Source organism: Vulpes vulpes, chromosome 1 (genome assembly GCF_048418805.1).
Source record: "Vulpes vulpes isolate BD-2025 chromosome 1, VulVul3, whole genome shotgun sequence".
NCBI classification, from domain to species: Eukaryota; Metazoa; Chordata; class Mammalia; order Carnivora; family Canidae; genus Vulpes; species Vulpes vulpes.
Window position 1 is genome coordinate 140,360,053 of NC_132780.1, and position 17,472 is coordinate 140,377,524.

Genomic DNA, 17,472 nt, shown 5'->3' on the forward strand with positions numbered 1-17,472 from the left:
GGTTAAGCAGCTGCCTTCAGCTCAGGCCATGCTCTCATGGTCCTGGGATCAAGCCCCCAGTGGGGCTCCCCTGCTAAGCGAGGAGCTTGCTTCTCCCTCTTCCTCTCCCTCTGCTCATGCTCTCTTCCTCATTTCATATAGATAAAATTAAAAAAAAATTTTTTTTTAAAGATTGTATTTATTCAGGAGAGACACAGAGAGGGAGAGAGGCAGAGACACATGCAGAGGGAGAGAAGCAGACTCCATGTTCTATCCTGGGTCTCCAGGATCACGCCCTGGACCAAAGGCAAGCTCTCAACCACTGAGCCACCCAGGCGTCCCAATAAAATCTTATTTAAAAATTAAGATTGATTGATTGATTTTTGGTGGAGATGCTGGATTTCAAACAGGAGCTTCAAACAGCAAAAAGTGCTTAGAAGCATCGCTAGTCGCTAAAGAATTGGGAGGAAAGGTCGGACGTCGCCTTAGAGACTCAGGGAAAAGCTCAGTGCGTCACCTCCAGGCCGGAGGAGCACCTGCCTTCAGGTGGGCAGACGATCCCCTGGACTAGAACTGCTCCTGGACTTGGGTGGCCCCTCCAGCATTCTTATCCCCAGATCCGCCCTCTTCCTCCCTTCCCAGGCCCTCCCGCAGCCGGACAAACCTCCTTTAGATATGTTAATACCGTCCTAGCGCTGAGCTCGGCGAGGACTGGGAAGTTTTCTTTCCTTCCTTTCCAGTTTAGGTGGCGGTGGTGGGGTGGGCGGCCTCACTGCTCCCCTCCCCCCCCCCCCCACCGCGGCCGGCCCCTCCCGGTCCTGCGGGGCCTGGCTTCAGTGGGTGGGGCAGGGAGCGCCCTTTGCCGCCGGGTGATCGCCCAGGGGGCTGGGCTTCCCGCGGGCGAGAAGGGCCTATTCAGACCTCCCGGCAGCGCCCCCGCCCCGAGGCCGCAGCCCGGCAGGGGCGTGTCCCCGCGCTCACCTGCCATTGGGCAGGTGGGGCGCCGGCCTCGGGCGGGCCGCGCTATAAATGCGGGCGGGCGGCCGCGGAGCCAGGCGCGCCGCAGGATGGTGGACAGCGTGTACCGCACCCGCTCCCTGGGGGTGGCGGCCGAAGGGCTCCCGGACCAGTACGCGGACGGGGAGGCGGCGCGCGTGTGGCAGCTCTACATCGGGGACACCCGCAGCCGCACGGCCGAGTACAAGGCCTGGCTGCTCGGGCTGCTGCGCCAGCACGGCTGCCAACGGGTGCTCGACGTGGCCTGCGGCACCGGGTGAGCGCGGGCCGGGGCCCTGGGGGTGGGGGTGCCGGCCGGGAGGAGGGGCTGGCGACACCCCGGCTGCGAGGTGGGGACTCGGGATGCCGACGGCCGGACCCTCCCGGCGGCGCGGCGGCGGCTTGGCTTTGGGACCAGACCGATGTAAGCTCTCCTGGGTGCTGGCTCTGGCACAGCTACCGAGTCGTGGCCTTGGGCAGTGTTAACAGTTAACAATTCGTTCGATACTTGGCCGTGCCACGCGCTGTGCCAGGAGCTTTGGATACATCCATTTTTAAGGTCTTCAGAAAACCTCAAGATGTATGCAGTGATGTCCCACTTAGAGTTGTTGAAATCCTGCCCCAGAGGGGTGAAGGCCCCTCTACCTAGTGGAGAAGAGATGCTGTACTACTTCCACGTGCCCAGGTTCCTAAATTCCAGGGACCTCAGTTTGCCTCATCTCTCAAGTGAGGGTAACACCATGTACCTCACAGGGTTGCCGTGAGGATTAATGCACAATGACAGAGTGCCTGGCTCTGAAGGGATGCTAACAAAACACCAAAGTTGCTACCTGGTGATAGGGAACCCATTTGCCAGGTCATTTGAGATCAGTGGAGAGGGCCTGGGGAGAGGAAGAAGAGGAATGGAGCCAAGAGTGGAGGAGACAGAAGGGGCCAGCACAGGGCCTCCTCCTTGCCTTTGCCAGGCCCCTTGACTGCCCCTCCCTGCCTCTCTCCCCTCTGGCCCTGCCCAGGGTGGACTCCATCATGCTGGTGGAAGAGGGCTTCAGCGTGACCAGTGTGGATGCCAGTGACAAGATGCTGAAGTATGCACTTAAAGAGCGCTGGAACCGGCGGCACGAGCCAGCCTTCGACAAGTGGGGTACGCACGTCCAGGCAGGCCTTCCCCACCCAGCTCCCCAAGGCCCAATGCTCTCTGCCCTGGGCTCTTTTAATTCCTGTGCAAATTCGGGTGTTTGTTTTCCTTAAGGGGACAGCAAAATTACTTTCATTTCACCAGAAAGGGAGGCGTAGGCACTAGAATGAGGTATCTGGTAATGAAGGGCTAGTTTTGATTATAAGTGTCTTCTCCCAAATAAAACCCAGTAAGCACAGAGCCATTCTTCCCATCACAGCTTCCTCCCTGCCCCCTTGACCCCTCCTCCCCTTCACCTTCCATATCCATAATAATCCCCTCCTCCTAACTGGATGGGGAATCCCCAAGTGTCTTGAAGAGGAAACTGAGGCAGGGCTGCACTCAATGGAGAGGGGTACTGCTGGTGCCTCCATGCCACCTCGAGCTCTCCTTCCCCTTCCTGATCCCAGTCATTGAAGAAGCCAACTGGATGACTCTGGACAAAGATGTGCCCCAGCCACCAGGGGGTGCCTTCGATGCTGTCATCTGCCTTGGAAACAGCTTTGCCCACTTGCCAGACTGCAAAGGTGAGACAGGGTGTACCCTGGAGCCTGGCCTTTGAGCTATACCTCTTTTCACAGACCCCTGGGTGCCTGCTATCCTGGCCAGAGCAGACTGTTTTCTGCTCCTCCCTGACTTGGCATCTGTATCCCTGGGGAGGAAAAAGCTGGGAGGGAGACTGGTGCTTGGGGCCCTGAGTGGACGCAGCCTCTCTGCCCTTGCCTGGAGCTCAGGAGATCAGAGTGAGCACCGGCTGGCACTGAAGAACATCGCGAGCATGGTGCGGTCAGGGGGCCTGCTGGTCATTGACCATCGCAACTACGACCACATCCTCAGCACAGGCTGTGCACCCCCAGGAAAGAACATCTACTATAAGGTGAGGGCCCTGGGGGGTGGGATGAGAAGCCCAGAATGGGGGATGTGATCCTGGGGTCCAGCCCTGCAGTGCTTGCCAAGGCTAATGCAGCCTGCACCACTACCTACAGAGCGACTTGACCAAGGACATCACCACATCAGTGCTGACAGTGAACAACAAGGCCCACATGGTGACCCTGGACTATACAGTGCAGGTGCCAGGGGCTGGTCAGGATGGTTCTCCTGGCTTGAGGTACCCACTGGGCTTGGCAGCGGGTGAAGGGGGGTGGTGCCGAGGCCACCAGTCCTCATGGTTGCTTGGGGGCTCTGTTGCAGTAAGTTCCGGCTGTCCTACTACCCGCACCGTTTGGCTTCCTTCACGGAGTTGCTACGAGCAGCCTTTGGGGGCAAGTGCCAGCACAGCGTCCTGGGTGACTTCAAGCCTTACAAGCCGGGCCAGGCCTCCATTCCTTGCTATTTTATCCATGTGCTCAAGAGGACGGACTGAGCGCTGAACCTGGCCTGAGCTCCTACAACCCTCCACCCAACATGGCCAGCCAGATCTTTCTGGGGAGGTGGGGACTAGCAGTCACATACCCGGCCCAGCCCCAGCCCTGCAGATCCTGGGGTGCTGGGAGGGGCAAGACTGCTGTTGTGGGTGCAGGATTTGGGTTCGGGCAAATGGAAGTATTAGCAATATAGTCTGTGCCTTTTTCAGTTCTGCATGTTTTGTGTTTATATGGGAAGGATCAAGCTCCCACCACCGTCCCCTCCCTGTCCCTCCCGTGGGGCTTTGTCCTTCCACAAACTAGCTCTTTTCACACTCCAATCTTTCAGATCACAACCAGCAGGGGGCAGCATCCACTTTATTTTCAGCCAAGACTGAGGCTCCCTCTGGCCAAGCTCCTCCTCCTGAGCAGAGGGTCTTTAGTCTTGGGGCTGGAGCTGGCCTGGAAGGACAGCTAGGCGGGGGATGATGCCCTCTGAGTCCCCATGGGGCTCCTCGGCATGTAGGAGATCTCCTGGAGGTAGGCAGCCTTTGGGTGCAACCACAGCTTGCTGAGGAGCCCTTTGCTCTCTCAGGTCTCTGTGGGGACACCTAAGTACCTTCAGCCCTTGCGGGGAGGGTCCCAGATGGTAGGAGGCTCCTAGCAGGCGGCAAACTTGCGCTGGATGCGCTTGTAGCGGAGCAGTTCCTGCTCACTGACTGAGGGCTGCAGCCGGGCAGCGGCCTGCAGTAGGTCATCCATGGTGAGTAGCAGTGTTGAACTCCCGGGCTCCAGCCCTGGTGGGGGGGAGGGTGACAAGGGAGCAACAAAGGCTGTGGCCTGTGTCCGAGGAGGGGAGAGCCCTGGAGTGGGCATCATCTTCTTGCCCAGAGGCCCCCAAATTGGCCTATGGGGCTGGCAGGTAGCTCACCTTCCTCCAGGTCCCGAACCCTGCGTTTGAGGGCAGTTGTCATGGCATCGGAGCAGAGGGAATAGAGGTCTGCCCCCGTCATCTGGGGAGGACAGCGATCCAGCACGTTCACCAAGCTCACAGAGGGCTCTAGCTTGAACCTGTTATGCAGATAGAGGTTTTACCTGGCATCCTCTTTTTTTTAAGATTTATTTATTCATGAGACACACAGAGAGAGGCAGAGACACAGGCAGAGGGAGAAGCGGGCTCCCTGCAGGGAGCCCAATGCGGACTCTATCCCAGGACCCCAGGATCATGCCCTGAGCCAAAGGCAGATGCTCAACTGCTGAGCCACCCAGGCGTCCCTTACCTGGCATCCTCTAACTGTCAGAAGGCATCCCTGACCGGCTTATTCTTCACATTGCATTTATCCCCTAAACATCCCAAGGCCCAAACCCTGTGAGAGTCTCCCCCTAGCAGGGCGTACTTGCGTGTAATGGCGCTCAGGACACGTAGCTGGGAGGCGCGGTCCTCACTCACCCCCACAAACACCAGCTTGTCAAATCTTTAGGGAAATAGGTGTAAATGTCAGGGAGCCCAGCATGAAGATGGAGGAGGCAAAGGTGGGGGTCAAGGGACAGGCCTAGATGGTCCTGGTAGAGATGAGAATAGGGGTACACACCTGCCAGGCCGCAGAAGGGCAGGGTCCAGGAGGTCGGGTCTGTTGGTGGCTCCAATCACAAACACATCTTGAGTGCTGTGAAGCCCATCCAGCTCAGCCAGGAGCTGAGACACCACCCTGCAAATGAGGACATGTAGGCCAGAGAGTCCTTGGCCCTTCTTCAGCCTCTGCCCTGCCTGTGGTACCCTTCCTTGCAAGCTTTCTCCACAGGGCCACATGCTTGGTTGTGTCCTCTATAGCCCTCCATGCAGGCCCCCCGTTCTCCTCAGTGTCCCTGACCCAAGTCCACAGCCCCCATTCTCTTCTGTTATACTATTTCAGAACTGGAATGGCAGCAACTCTGGGCTCTGAGGACTGCTGCAACCTGTGTCAAATCCCTCCATGCTGGACCCGACTCCAGTCTGGCTCAGACCCCCACCTGTCCATCACACCTCCAGAGTCTCCATTTCGCCCCCGGCTTGGGGCCAGCGAGTCCAGTTCATCAAAGAAGATAATGCACGGAGCCGCGGCTCTGGCTCTGGCAAACACTGAGGAGAGAAAGGGACCCACGGGAGGGGGAAGCTCAAGGGCGGGTCTGAAGTCAGGTGATAGAGGAGGGAAAGCCAGGTGTGACAATTCATCACTCCAGGTACTAGGCCACCCTGGGAAGGTGCTTTGTAGAAAGCACCATGAGACTTTGGAAAGGCCCGGAGTTGCTGGAGGATTGAGGCAGCACAAGGGCCAGCAGGGTTTAGGAAGGGCTAGAAGCCTGGCCTTTCCTCACTCACCTTCTCGCACATTCTCCTCACTTTGGCCTACATACATGTTGATGAGCTCAGGCCCCTTCACACTGAGGAAGAGGATGGGATTCATCAGATGCATGAACACACAACTGACTTCTCAGTCAGCCCTTTCCCCAGCCTGAGGCAGCTCCTGGTCTGCCCACCACCCCTTCCACACCCCCTCGCCACCTGAGGAAGGTAAGGCTGCATTCGGTGGCTACTGCCTTGGCCAGGAGAGTCTTGCCCGTGCCAGGGGGACCATGGAGCAGAAGACCCGAGCGCCTGAGGCCCAGGCTCAGCAGCTCGGGGTGCTCTAGAGGGAGCTGAATGGTTTCCAGAATCTCCTTCTTCACTTCCTGCAGCCCGCCCACATCATGCCAGGACACTGAGGGGATCTAGGAGATGGAAAGTGTGTGGTTGGGACATGGTGGTGGATAGAGCTCCCATCCTACCTTCGAGGACCTGGAGTCTCTACCTTGGGGGCTCCAATGGCCTGGGAGTGAGCTGTCTGCAACTGCTCCAGTGCCTGCCCAAAATCCTCAGCCAGGAGGGGAAAGCCAGCGGCACATAGCTCCCCCTCGTCCTCCTCACTCAAGCCACCTGCCAAACTAAAGAGAAACCCAGGAAGACCTCTGGAGGAGCTGACCTAAAAGCATCCTCCCCGTCAGGGTCCTGGTTCCTCCCTACCCCACACCATCCCCTGCCCTTGACCAGCTCCCACCCAACTGTATTTCCTCTTGCCTTCTTTTCCCTCCCATGCCCAGGTTCCTTACCCTGAGTTCTTGATCCTGGTGCAGGCTACCCGGCTGCTGTGGGTCAAAAGGGCATAGAGATCCCCTACCACAAAGCCCTGGGGAACCGCGGGAAAGGGTATGTGAGCAGAGCTCAGTAGCCAGGAGTCCCAGGGAGGCCAGTCCCCCAGCTGTAGCAGAGGCCCAGTGTTGGTGCCTTGTGGTCTTCTACCCATACCAGCGGGACTGTAGTCCCATGACAGAGAAGGTGGGGAGGCCCGTCCCCTGCCCAGGGACTCACCGCACACCTCCGTGCCAGCTGCGTCAGGTTCACCTCTTGGCCAAGGGGGAGGTGGGCAGTGAGAGCCTGAAGGACACTGAGCCGCTGCCCCTCTGACAACACAGGCACCTCCAGCTCGTGAGGGAACGCTGTCTGCACATCAGCAGGCAGGTCCTGGGCCTGGCTGGTGGTGGCCACGACCATCAGGGGCGGGCAGCTGCAGACAAAGGGAGGGTGCTGAGGGCAAGAATGCGGCTGGCAGCCCTGAGCACTGTCTTGTCATGAGGCTGGTGCAGTCGGGGCACGGAGGTGGGTGGGTGGGTGCTGGGATAGGAAAGGGAGGTGAGCACCTCAAAGCTTCATGGGTGTACCTTGAGAGGGGGACCTGTGCTTCCCCCCTCATAGATGGAACTCACTGATGGTAGAGGCTGTGTTTTGTTCTTTGATATACTGCTCCTCACGAAATACTAGGGACTGCATCCCCCTCCCTCTGGATACCCTAAATTCCTCAGCTCAGGACTGTCACATATGGGTGGGATGTCTGAGAAGCTATTGAGGGAGAGAGGACAAAAGGCTGGAGGGGGTGAGGGCTGGGCCCTGCCTTTTTCCAGACCCAGCTCTGCATCATACCTGGTGAGGGGGTCCTCATCCTGGAGGAGGTGACACAGCGTGGCCACCACACGGGCGTCCTCACCTAGCCCATCACGGTTCCGGCCCAGAAGGTCCACGGCTGTCAGCAACAGAACCACAGGCCGGCAGCGCCGAGCCCGGGAGAAGGTGGCCTGCAGTTTTTTCTCCACAGCCCCGCTACTGTCTGCACAGAGGCTAGAGCAGGGCACCTGGGGAGGAGGCCCCAGTGGTCTGAGCAAAGGGCACATGTGACTGAGGCGGGAATGGCAAGGGAGAGGAGCCAGAAGAAGATGCAGGCCATATTTTTTTAGAGGGTAGAGATAGGGGAGAAATTAACCCTGTTCAAATCCTACCTCTTTTCCCTAACCTGGACTATCCATCCAAATCTTTAAACCCCTTCCTTTTTGAAAGTATCTTTAGGTAGCTGAGAATTCTGGGAATATGCCTGACCTACTGGCCCACCTGCCTGAGGTAGCAGGGCCAGGCTAGTAGCCAGAGGGGGAGAGGAGGAGAGAATCTGGGCTGGGAGGTGTAGCTGGGGTTCAACTCTCCAGGTACCCTCACCTTCAGTAGGTGGAGGCCGAGGCGGCTGCAGGCTGCAGTGACAGCTGTGGTCTTCCCACTGCCAGGGGGACCCCGCAGAAGGACGCTACTGGTTCCTGTCAGCAGGGCACCTCTGTAACCAGAGGATGGACACTTGTCTCCTCCATTCTGCTCAAACTTACGAGCCCCCCAGAACATAGGGACCCTGGATCTAGAAAGCAGACACTTTCTCTCTCCTTGTGGCATCCCCTCCTTCAGGGATGTTTCCACATGGAGAAGCCGAATTTCCCACACCACCTGTGGTGCCCTGGCAGGGGCATGGAGCATATCCAGTAGCCAGGACAATTGCCTTTTGTCAATGCTGCCTTCAATGTCATCAAAGCCTTGACTGTTATGTCTATGCATTGTATTGAGAGGAATTAGGGAAAGGTCTGTGTCTACACTTAGGCCAGTGGTATGAGTTGCTGTATCTTTGGGGGCCAGGGTGGTGAAGGCCAGAATGGCTAGTGGGCTTCCCCAAGGGGAAGGGCAGTCTCAGAGACAGCTGTCCCTGGTGGAGATTGTTCCTCCACAGCCACCTTGGAGGATGGAGGTTATCCCAGAAAGGAGCCCAGGAGTCTGCTTACAGAAAGGGCATGGGCTACTGGCCTGGGCATACTCGTTTGAGGGAGGTCCCCTCAACCCTACACTGGCCAGCACATTAGGAACCACTTGTCTAGCCCACTGCCCCTCCAGAGATGTCCCGAGCAGACTTTTCTCACACCCAGAGGCTGCAGCCTCACTCACCCTGGCTGGAGGCGAGGCTTCAGAGCAGCACAGAGCTCAGTCACCAAGGTCTCCAGGCCTGGAGGAGACAAGCTGTTCCAGGGAGTAGATTCTCCTGAAGTGAGCCTGGGAACAAGGCTCAGTGTAGAACCCACCTGTGAAAGGTGGGAGAAAGCTTTAGTGTTTGGAAGCTGTTTCTGTTCCCTTTCCCAGCTCTACTCCCATCCCCAGGGCCTCACCAAATACAAGGAGGTATGGGTGATGTCCGCCAGGTAGGCACTGGTGGGCCCATCTGGAGCTTCCCCAATGGTTTTCTTCACTTTAAAAAACATCTCCCACCACCTGCAGGAAAGAAGCCCAATGAACCCAGGATGCAGAGCCCACATATACCCCTCCCTAAGGACAAGGTTGTTGTCTCATAGAGGTCTGCTGCAGAGGCAAACTCAAGAAAAGCATGAATAATTGCCCCCAGACATGGCAGGTGGTAAGGAAGGGGTGAGGAATAGGGGGGGATAAAGCAAGTGATCTTTCTTCTCTTGCTGGCTGGCTCATTCACATTTTGAAGGCAGAAGGGATAACTGCCCTTCACATCCCTCATGACAACTGTCAGAGAGCCTTGGGGATGTATTTAATGGCCACCCATTCCAGTGAGAAGCCACAGCTGTAGGGGCACCTGGGTGGCTCAGTGGTAGCATCTGCCTTTGGCTTGGGTCATGATTCCAGGATCCTGGGGTCAAGTCCCGCATCAGGTTCCCTGCAGGGAGCCTGCTTCTCCCTCTGCCTATGTCTCTGCTTCTATCTCTCATAAATAAATCTTAAAAAAAAAAAAAAAAAAAAAAGACTTCCAAAACCTCAGCTGAAGTATCCCTTGTCTCTTACCCAATAATTCCACTAAAATCTAATTGCATATCCCTTATTAAAGACATCTAATGGGGACGCCTGGGTGGCTCAGTGGTTGAGCATCTGCCTTTGGTTCAGGGCGTGATCCCTGGTTTGGGGATCGAGTCCCACATTGGACTCCCTGAGAGGAACCCACTTCTCCCTCTATGTCTGCCTCTCTGTGTCTCTCATGAATAAATAAATAATTTTTAAAAAGACATCTAATGATTAATCCTTTTTGGCTGCACAGAATTATCTGTGAAACTTGAAAATCATCTCCCACATATTGTATGATTTCATTCAGCAGATTGGTAACTGCTGGGGGCCAAGGGAAGGAAGGAGTAGGGAGGGACTGTTAATGGGTACAGGTTTTGGGGTGATGAAAATGTTCTGCAACTAGATAGTGGTGTTGGTTGCATAACCTTGTGAATACAGTAAAAGCCACAGAATTGTACACTTTAAACGTGAATTATATGTCAATTTTTAAAAAAGTAATCTCTATGTCCAATGTGGGACTCAAACTCAAGACCCCAAGATCAAGAGTTGCATGTTCTGGGCAGCGCCGGTGGTGCAGCGGTTTAGCGCCACCTGCAGCTCCGGGTGTGATCCTGGAAACCCGGGATCGAGTCCCACATCAGGCTCCCTGCATGGAGCCTGCTCCTCCCTCTGCCTGTGTCTCTGCCTCTCTCTAGCTGTGTCTCTATGAATAAATAAATAAAATTAAAAAAAAAAAAAAAAAAAAAGAGTTGCATGTTCTACTGACTGACCCAGCCAGGCACCCAACTCAATTTTTTAAATTAACATTTTTCTCTCCTTTGGAAAAAATAAAAAAAGACTACACGGGCCCCAGCCTCACCTTGACTCTACTCCAATAGGTCTGGTGTATTTTTTGAAAGGTCCCCCGGCCATAACCAGGGTTGTGCAGTCCCAGGCTAGTGTTAGAGTGAGTTGGGACTACTCAACCTGCTCCCCTGCAGAGTAGTTACTAGCCCAATCTTCCTGATAAAGAAATGATGAACTACTCCCCTGTTTAATTCTCGGGTGGAAAGGCAAGGACTTGGCTCAGACTATAATTTGGGCCTAAGTTCTAGTTGGTGCAAATCCCTTTGTTCACATTGTTTCAGTAATAAAGCTGCTTCCTCTGGCAGCAAAGTGGGACGTGTGGGAATACCTCTGGGTGGAGGGGAGAAGCATACCAGATTGGTATTCGGAACTCCTGCAATTATTAGGGCAGGTAGTTATCGTGATAAAAATTGGAACATAAGGAAGCCTGTGTCTTACTGTTATTCAGTATAAATGAACAGTGAGTAGGTCTAGAATCTGGAATCTCAATCCTGAGTCAGTGCACATGATAAGCAGTGGAATCCAATGGGGAACAGCACTGTGGGGGGTTAAGGGGAACTCCTCCCTTCCACGGACAGCAGTAGGACCATCTCCGTGAGTACAAGGATCAGACCTCTGGATATTGCTGGGAAACGCTGGGTTGTGTTCTCAAGAGCCAGATGGGAGACAGTGGAGCTGGATCCTGGTGACTTGCTCCGGGGAAGTGAAACTGTGGAAGAGCCTGAAGAGGCTACATCACCAACTCTGGAATTCCGTTCCAGGGATCACAGGAGCCTCCTAGCAAAGCTTCCTTTACCAGGTCTGAGGGAGGAGGGCTAAAGCACTCGTCTGTCTGTCCTTGGACCCACCTGCCCACCCTAACCCTGCTTTCCAGGACCTGCTCAGGAGAAAGAAGTGTGTGCTCAGCATCCAGGGGAGGGAGGGAGGTCTCTACTAGGCCGGAACAGCAGAGATCCAGGAATAGAACAGGCTTGCTGGTCTGTCTCAGAAGGGTCCCAGTGCCTGCTTTTCTTTGAAAGTACAAAGGGTGGAAAGCTAGCCTGTAGATACTGACTATATTTAAGATGCAACAGAAGTGGGAAGTGGCTAATACATGCCAGCCTGGCCTCAGTTGTAGATTTAATTTGGGAAAGCTCAAAGAGGTGCCATAAACATTAAATGGGGTGTGGGTACCACAGCTCTGAACGTTGACCAAGGATGAATCAGGCACTCCAGACAATGCATGTCTTGGCAAAGGACCCAGGCTGGCTAGGCCAGAGACCTTGGGCATGCCAACTCTTTATTTCCAGCTGGTCCCCCCACCTCACTGAAATCCCCTGAATGTTGGATTAGCAGGTCAATCAGCTGTGCTCTCCTAGTACACTGCTATAGGAAATCAATCTTGGGGTATCAGGCCACATAGTCTCCCACTTCACATAAAGCCAGAGCAGTCTCTGAAATATTTGCCTCACTCTTTTACATGCAACCTCTGTGACCAGGGGCTACAGGGAGGAGAAAGGTTAGACCCTTTGTTTGGGTGCTTGGTTCAGTAATGCTAAATTTCTCACTCTTTATTCAGGAAAAGGAAAAAGAGAATGCCTCTCAATGACGGCAGGAATCTGTCTCTCCGCCGTTTTGGGAGATAGGATTGAAAAGCTGCATGTATACACACCATTAATTAGGGCAGAAATCAAAGCCTGGGTCTCCTTATGTTGAGTATATAGGAGGTGTGGCCTGAAACCTGGCCCCAAAAAACACTGAGGTTGAGAATGAAGCAAGGAATCTCATGTTAGTCTAGGCCCTTAAACTTCACAATGCTTTCCTTTACCTATGACCACCCAATAATTTGAGGATAAACACATCCCAAGGGCAGCAGGCAGTGGTTCCTAATCTTTTTTTAATCCTGCACCTATTTGAGAATCTGAAGAAAGCATGTACCCTTTTTCTGGAAAAATGTACAGAAGAATACATTTTTCTTATATACAAAATTATTCCATACAACTCATGGGGAGGGGATCACAGAACTCTTACACCCAGATTAGGACTCCCAGCTGGGATAAGATAGGAGGCAGCTGCATACCTGGGCAGTTTTTCTGGGCTTCCTTCCAGGATCTCTACTTGCCCAACTGTTGGTACACACAGAACATCCCCTTCCTGGACTGCCCTGCAACACAGCAGTGGCCTTGGTCAGCTCACAAGGAGAGTTAAAGCATGGGCCTGGCACATCCCCGCATATCCACTCCCAACCTACAGACTATAAGGGCCTACCCCCTCCCCCACTCAGAGATCCCATGCAGTTATCCAGAGAACAAGTCTGACCTAGAATGAGCTGGGGGGAATAGCAGAGAGGCTAGAAAGGGGGATCACAGAGCAGTGAGGGTTGGAGCAGGATCCTGGCTCTTTGGGTGCCCTCTCAAACCAAAGAGGTTTCTCAGTTTAGAATGTCCAGATTCACCTCATGGTACCAATTTCTCTTCTATTGACCACATGCCACACCAAGAGGCATCTAGCTACAATACTGCCTACAGTGTGGCTCTGTAAAGTCAGAGTCTGTGGGAACTTGTCTAAGGCATAGGAGAGGAGGAGAGAATGGGTGAGATGCTATACTCCTGAAAGGGGTAAGCAGCTAACCTGGGTGTCTGAAAGTGCCGGTAAAGAACATGGTCGTAATTTCCATTAGTGCTGTAGTGGGGAGAGGATACAATTTCGATGTGTAACTCTTTGGCAAACAGAGGCCCAGACAGCACTGAGCAGCTTCCTTTGTCTTCAGGGGCGCCGGAGCCTTCTGAATACCTCTATTAGAGAAATAACCACCACCTTATAACCTTCCAAGGAGTCAGGCTCTGCCCCATCTTAACTTTAGCAGCCAATAATTTGCACTCTCTATCCACAAGAACTGTGGGAGGGGAGGCCTAAGGTAGCCAAACTGAATACCTGTATATTCCCTAGAAACAGAAACCTCTCCTTGTCATGGGCACCAGGAAGAGATTTCTGACTCTAGCTCCAAAGAATTCCCCAGTAAAAATAACCTTTCTGTGATACCTTCAGGTCGGCCCCCGAGCCAGGAAAGTGGTAAAGACATTTAATTCCCGTAAGTCCTTTTGAGTCACACCCAGGCAGTAACTGGGATTGCTATTAATTGGACATTAGTGGGGACACTGAATTCAGGCTGTGGGAAAAGGCTATGATCTCACTGAAGCTCAAAGGGTTGGTTCAGCCAAATGAGCTCCAGTCTGAGGACTTCAGTTTTTCCTCCATTCAAAAGGAAATCCACACCTGACTCCCAGTTATGCATATATTATATCCCTCTTGACATCTGATAGCATGAATTGGCTATGCCAGCATTATCTAACAGAACTTTTTACAGTGATAGAAATGTCACCTCTATGTGCTACTGAGCATGTGACATGTGACTAAAACAATAAAAAAAAAAAAAACTGAGTTTTAAATTTTATTTAGTTTTAATTAATTTAAAAAGCCACAATGTGGCTAGTGGCTTCCATGTTGGACAGTACAGAGCTAAAGCATACATCTAGGTGCCTAATTAAACAGACTATATTTGTCCCCCCAAATACAACAATCTTTTTGAGGTAATCTCCTTAAAGGCAGAAACCAAAAACTTCTCTTGGGTATATTTAATAAAATATTAAAATCAAACACTAAAAATAGTAAAGAGCCCTTCCCTTCAAGGGATTTACAATACATAACTGAGGATTAGACAGTACATAATCATAACTGAATAGAAAATAAATGTCCCGAGGAAAGGTACAAAACGCTACAGGAGGGAGAAGTCAAGTTAAATGCGTGGTATGATTATGTAAGGCTTTAAGAAGGCGGCATCTTTAGATGGGCTTTGAAGGAAAGGATGGTAAAACTTTAACAGATGAGGCTAGAAGAGCAGGAAGGAATGTGAAGTCAAGGATAAATAAGCATGAGTAAAAGAAATGAGGTATCATCCTCCATATTACTCAGTACAATTCTGGATACGCTGTAGCAATTCAACAAACAATTGATTAAGTAGATTACTGTATACAACCAGTGATTAATAATGATTCTCTCCTTTCACCTCAATAGATGGAAGGAAGCCTTTCCCATGCCCCACTACACCATGGAGGATTACATTTTGATTGTAGAGAATAGATAAATAAGACTAAGAGACATTAAGATCTAGCAAGGGACTTATATTCTACAGCTCTCCTCTTCAAATTCAGTCGAGATAGGGAAACGGAGTAAGGAGTGGAAGCACTCCTGACCTTAGTCCTGTATCCTACCTGAATTTTGAGCTCTCCTACTTCCAAGGGATCACAGCCGAGATTAAAAGCAAGAGTGGCAGGCACGAGGGCCAGTCCGTCAGCGAGGGGCTCTCCTGGCTGCCCAGAGCCGGGTCCCAGCTTTTCAGAGAGGTCCCAGCGAGGCTCTAGGACCTGCACCCTGGCCAAGTGTGGCTGGGAAGTGTTTGACGACTCTCCGGCCCGGGTCACCCACACCCATTCGCCCTGGAAGAGGCCCAGGCTACGGAGACAGCTCCGGCTTACCCCCAGCGAATCTCCAGTCCCTCCCAGAACTCCCCGGAGTCGCCGGACCGTGCAGTTAACCGCGAAGGAGGACACCACGGGCGGGGGTGGAGGCCGGCTGCAGTCCCCGGCCTCCGGACCCAGTTTGGCCCGCCCACGGAGCTCAGTCACAGCTAGCCGCGTCCCTGGGCCCAGCAGCCCTTGCAACGCCGGCCGTGTCTCCAGCACCCGCGGCCCGGGCACAGGCAGGGCCTCTCCGCGCCGCACCAGCAGCGGCCCGACTCGCGGTCCGAGCCCGGGCCCCGGAGAGGTGCCCAGCAGCGCCCAGCCCAGCGCCGGCGGCCGCCGCACGGGCCGCGCCCGCACCCACGCCCCAGAGCCCAGAGCCAGAAGCCGAAGCAGCGCGCGGCTAACTAGCAGCTGCGGGGGCCCGGGACCCTGCTCTTCCGTCTCCGCGTCCGGCCCCTCCAGGGCCGCCACTAGCAGGGCCGGCCCCGCGGGGCTCTCCCCTGCGGGCCGCAGGGCCAGCACCAGGCCCAGCCCCGCCGCAGGCCACGGGCCCCCGGGGGGCAGCAGCACAGCCAGCGGGGGTGCCTCGGTCGGGAAGGGCTCCAGGACTCGCAAAACCGCCAGCGCCATGGCGACAGGAGACCGCCGCGGAAGGCGCAGGAAAGCCGCTTCCGGGGCCAGGGACCGCACGCCGCTTCCGCTTCCGCTTCCGCCGGGGGGAGGGGCGAGGAGGGTGGGCGGGGCGCCGGGCGCGGGCAGCGTGCTCCCGGAGGGTGAGCGGCGTCTAGGTGCCCGGGGTTGGCGCCTAGGTGGCAGTGACACGCTCGCTGCCGTTGCGTAGTCCTTTCGAGACAGTGTTCGCAGGCGTCTGCCCTCTGCGCCTGCTAGGGGAGTGAGGTCCCCTCAACTCCCCGCCATGCGCTTAAACAGTTAATCGAATCATCATCGAACCTTCAGCGTGCCCGAGACCGGCTTGTCCCAGAGCTGAGAGCGCTGGGTGGAGCGTGTAGGAAGGAGTCCAGTCCTCTGTGGAAGTCCTGCAGCATCCACGGTGGGACTGTAGGCACCGAGGTTCGGGAGTTGTGGGGAAGGCTGCAGGAGGGAGTGGTGGGATAAAACTGTCTCAGACGTGCTTATGGATATACAGTGGCTGCCGCCCGGATTACCGCTTGTGATTCGGTAGCCCTGGAGTGCTCGGTGCTGCCACACCTGTTCCAGCACATCCTACACAAAATACACGGTCCAGTGTTCTTGTCCTGTTTGTTGTCCTGTTCGTTCTACTCCCACCAAACTTGAAGTGAAGACAAAGCAGCTCCAAAACCAGTTGCTCTCCCCAGCCCAGGAATCGTTGCAGACCGGAAACCCACGTCTTTTCTACCCTGTAGGGTGGGGTGGATGTGTGTGTGTGTGTGGGGGCAGTAAAGCAGGCAGAAGAGAGGGGTTCAAGGCTTCAGTCATGAGCAGGAATCAACAGCTCCCTTCCCAACTTTGCTGTTAGATTCCATCCTTGTCTCCACCTTCACTGCTCTGTACAAGACAGTTGGACACTGGCAGGCCACACTTCCAGTTACTAACAACAACAACAACAACAACAAAATATTCGCACTTAGAATCAATGGATTGGTTGGTGGTAAGCTACTCTTTCTGAACCTTGCAGTCTCCTCTAACCACTGCCCCACTGCCCAACTTTCTCTTTTCCTTCACAGCTGAACAACTTGAGGCAGTCTTCTACTTTGTACATTATGAATTCTCAAAAATTTCCTGAAAACCTGAGTGTTGAATATTGGATTTACATGTTATAAGATATTTCTTTTTAAAAAAATATTTTATTTATTCATCAGAGACACAGAGAAAGAGGCAGAGACACAGGCAGAGGGAGAAGCAGTCTCCCCACAAGGGAGCCTGATGTGGGACTCGATCCTGGATCCTGGGATCATACTCTGAGCCAAAGGCAGCGCTCAATTGCTGAGCCACCCAGGCATCCCAAGATATTTCTATTCCTAGCGAGATAAGAAAGCATTTTTTTTTAATTTATGTATTATAGTCACAGAAAGCATTTTTATACATTTATTATTTTTTTGTTTTTTTGTTTTTTTTAATTTTTAAATTTTTATTTTTTTAAAGATTTTATTTATTCATAAAGACACACACACACACACACACAGAGGCAGAGACACAGAGAGGGAGAAGCAGGCTCCATGCAGGGAGCCGGATGTGAGACTCCATCCCAGAACCGCAGGATCACGCCCTGGGCTGACGGCAGATGCTTTAACCGCTGAGCCACCCAGGTGTCTCTTTATGCATTTATTTATTTTTAATTAAAAAAAAAGTTTAAGTAGGCTCCACACTGGGGCTTGAACTCATAACAAGTTCAATACCCTGAATTCAAGACCCCAGCTGAGATCAAGAGTTGGATGCCTGGGATGGGATGCCTCGGTGGCTCAGCAGTTGAGC

At 53.7% G+C, this 17,472-nt stretch overlaps 2 protein-coding genes across 4 annotated transcripts; one reads left to right on the forward strand and one right to left on the reverse strand.

Moving 5' to 3' along the window:
* The first annotated feature begins 833 nt into the window (after nt 1-833).
* GNMT (glycine N-methyltransferase) lies at nt 834-3,721 on the forward strand. Its single transcript, XM_025990926.2, has 6 exons — nt 834-1,252; nt 1,989-2,116; nt 2,560-2,676; nt 2,884-3,026; nt 3,136-3,257; nt 3,341-3,721. Exons 1-6 carry the CDS (start codon nt 1,047-1,049, stop codon nt 3,510-3,512), a joined length of 888 nt encoding a protein of 295 aa, XP_025846711.1. The 5' UTR covers nt 834-1,046; the 3' UTR covers nt 3,513-3,721.
* A 114-nt stretch (nt 3,722-3,835) lies between these two features.
* Nucleotides 3,836-15,700, reverse strand: PEX6 (peroxisomal biogenesis factor 6). 3 transcript variants are annotated; one of them, XM_072732208.1, is made up of 18 exons: nt 14,767-15,695; nt 13,127-13,290; nt 12,576-12,659; nt 9,034-9,136; nt 8,816-8,949; nt 8,051-8,162; nt 7,487-7,695; nt 6,878-7,073; nt 6,619-6,695; nt 6,321-6,453; nt 6,035-6,240; nt 5,852-5,913; nt 5,503-5,611; nt 5,085-5,201; nt 4,890-4,967; nt 4,424-4,563; nt 4,112-4,289; nt 3,836-4,026 (listed from the first exon to the last, which is right to left on the reverse strand). In XM_072732208.1, exons 1-17 carry the CDS (start codon nt 15,646-15,648, stop codon nt 4,153-4,155), a joined length of 2,943 nt encoding a protein of 980 aa, XP_072588309.1. In that variant the 5' UTR covers nt 15,649-15,695; the 3' UTR covers nt 3,836-4,026; nt 4,112-4,152. The 3 variants fall into 3 exon arrangements, with proteins under 3 accessions (XP_072588309.1, XP_072588325.1, XP_072588314.1); XM_072732224.1 differs by having other exon boundaries at nt 3,836-4,289; nt 14,767-15,700; XM_072732213.1 differs by having other exon boundaries at nt 3,836-4,289; nt 15,031-15,695.
* Nucleotides 15,701-17,472: the final 1,772 nt, after the last annotated feature.

Bases quoted from the DNA above. Each gene is read 5' to 3' on its own strand.
- GNMT (XM_025990926.2), top strand. From the start codon at position 1,047: ATGGTGGACAGCGTGTACCGCACCCGCTCCCTGGGGGTGGCGGCCGAA. The intron at 1,253-1,988 runs GTGAGCGCGGGC...GGCCCTGCCCAG, and splicing joins GACGTGGCCTGCGGCACCGG to GGTGGACTCCATCATGCTGG. The intron at 2,677-2,883 runs GTGAGACAGGGT...CCTGGAGCTCAG, and splicing joins CCACTTGCCAGACTGCAAAG to GAGATCAGAGTGAGCACCGG.
- PEX6 (XM_072732224.1), bottom strand. From the start codon at position 15,648: ATGGCGCTGGCGGTTTTGCGAGTCCTGGAGCCCTTCCCGACCGAGGCA. The intron at 6,454-6,618 runs GTAAGGAACCTG...GTTTCTCTTTAG, and splicing joins ACCAGGATCAAGAACTCAGG to TTTGGCAGGTGGCTTGAGTG. The intron at 6,241-6,320 runs GTAGAGACTCCA...TCCATCTCCTAG, and splicing joins AGGCCATTGGAGCCCCCAAG to ATCCCCTCAGTGTCCTGGCA.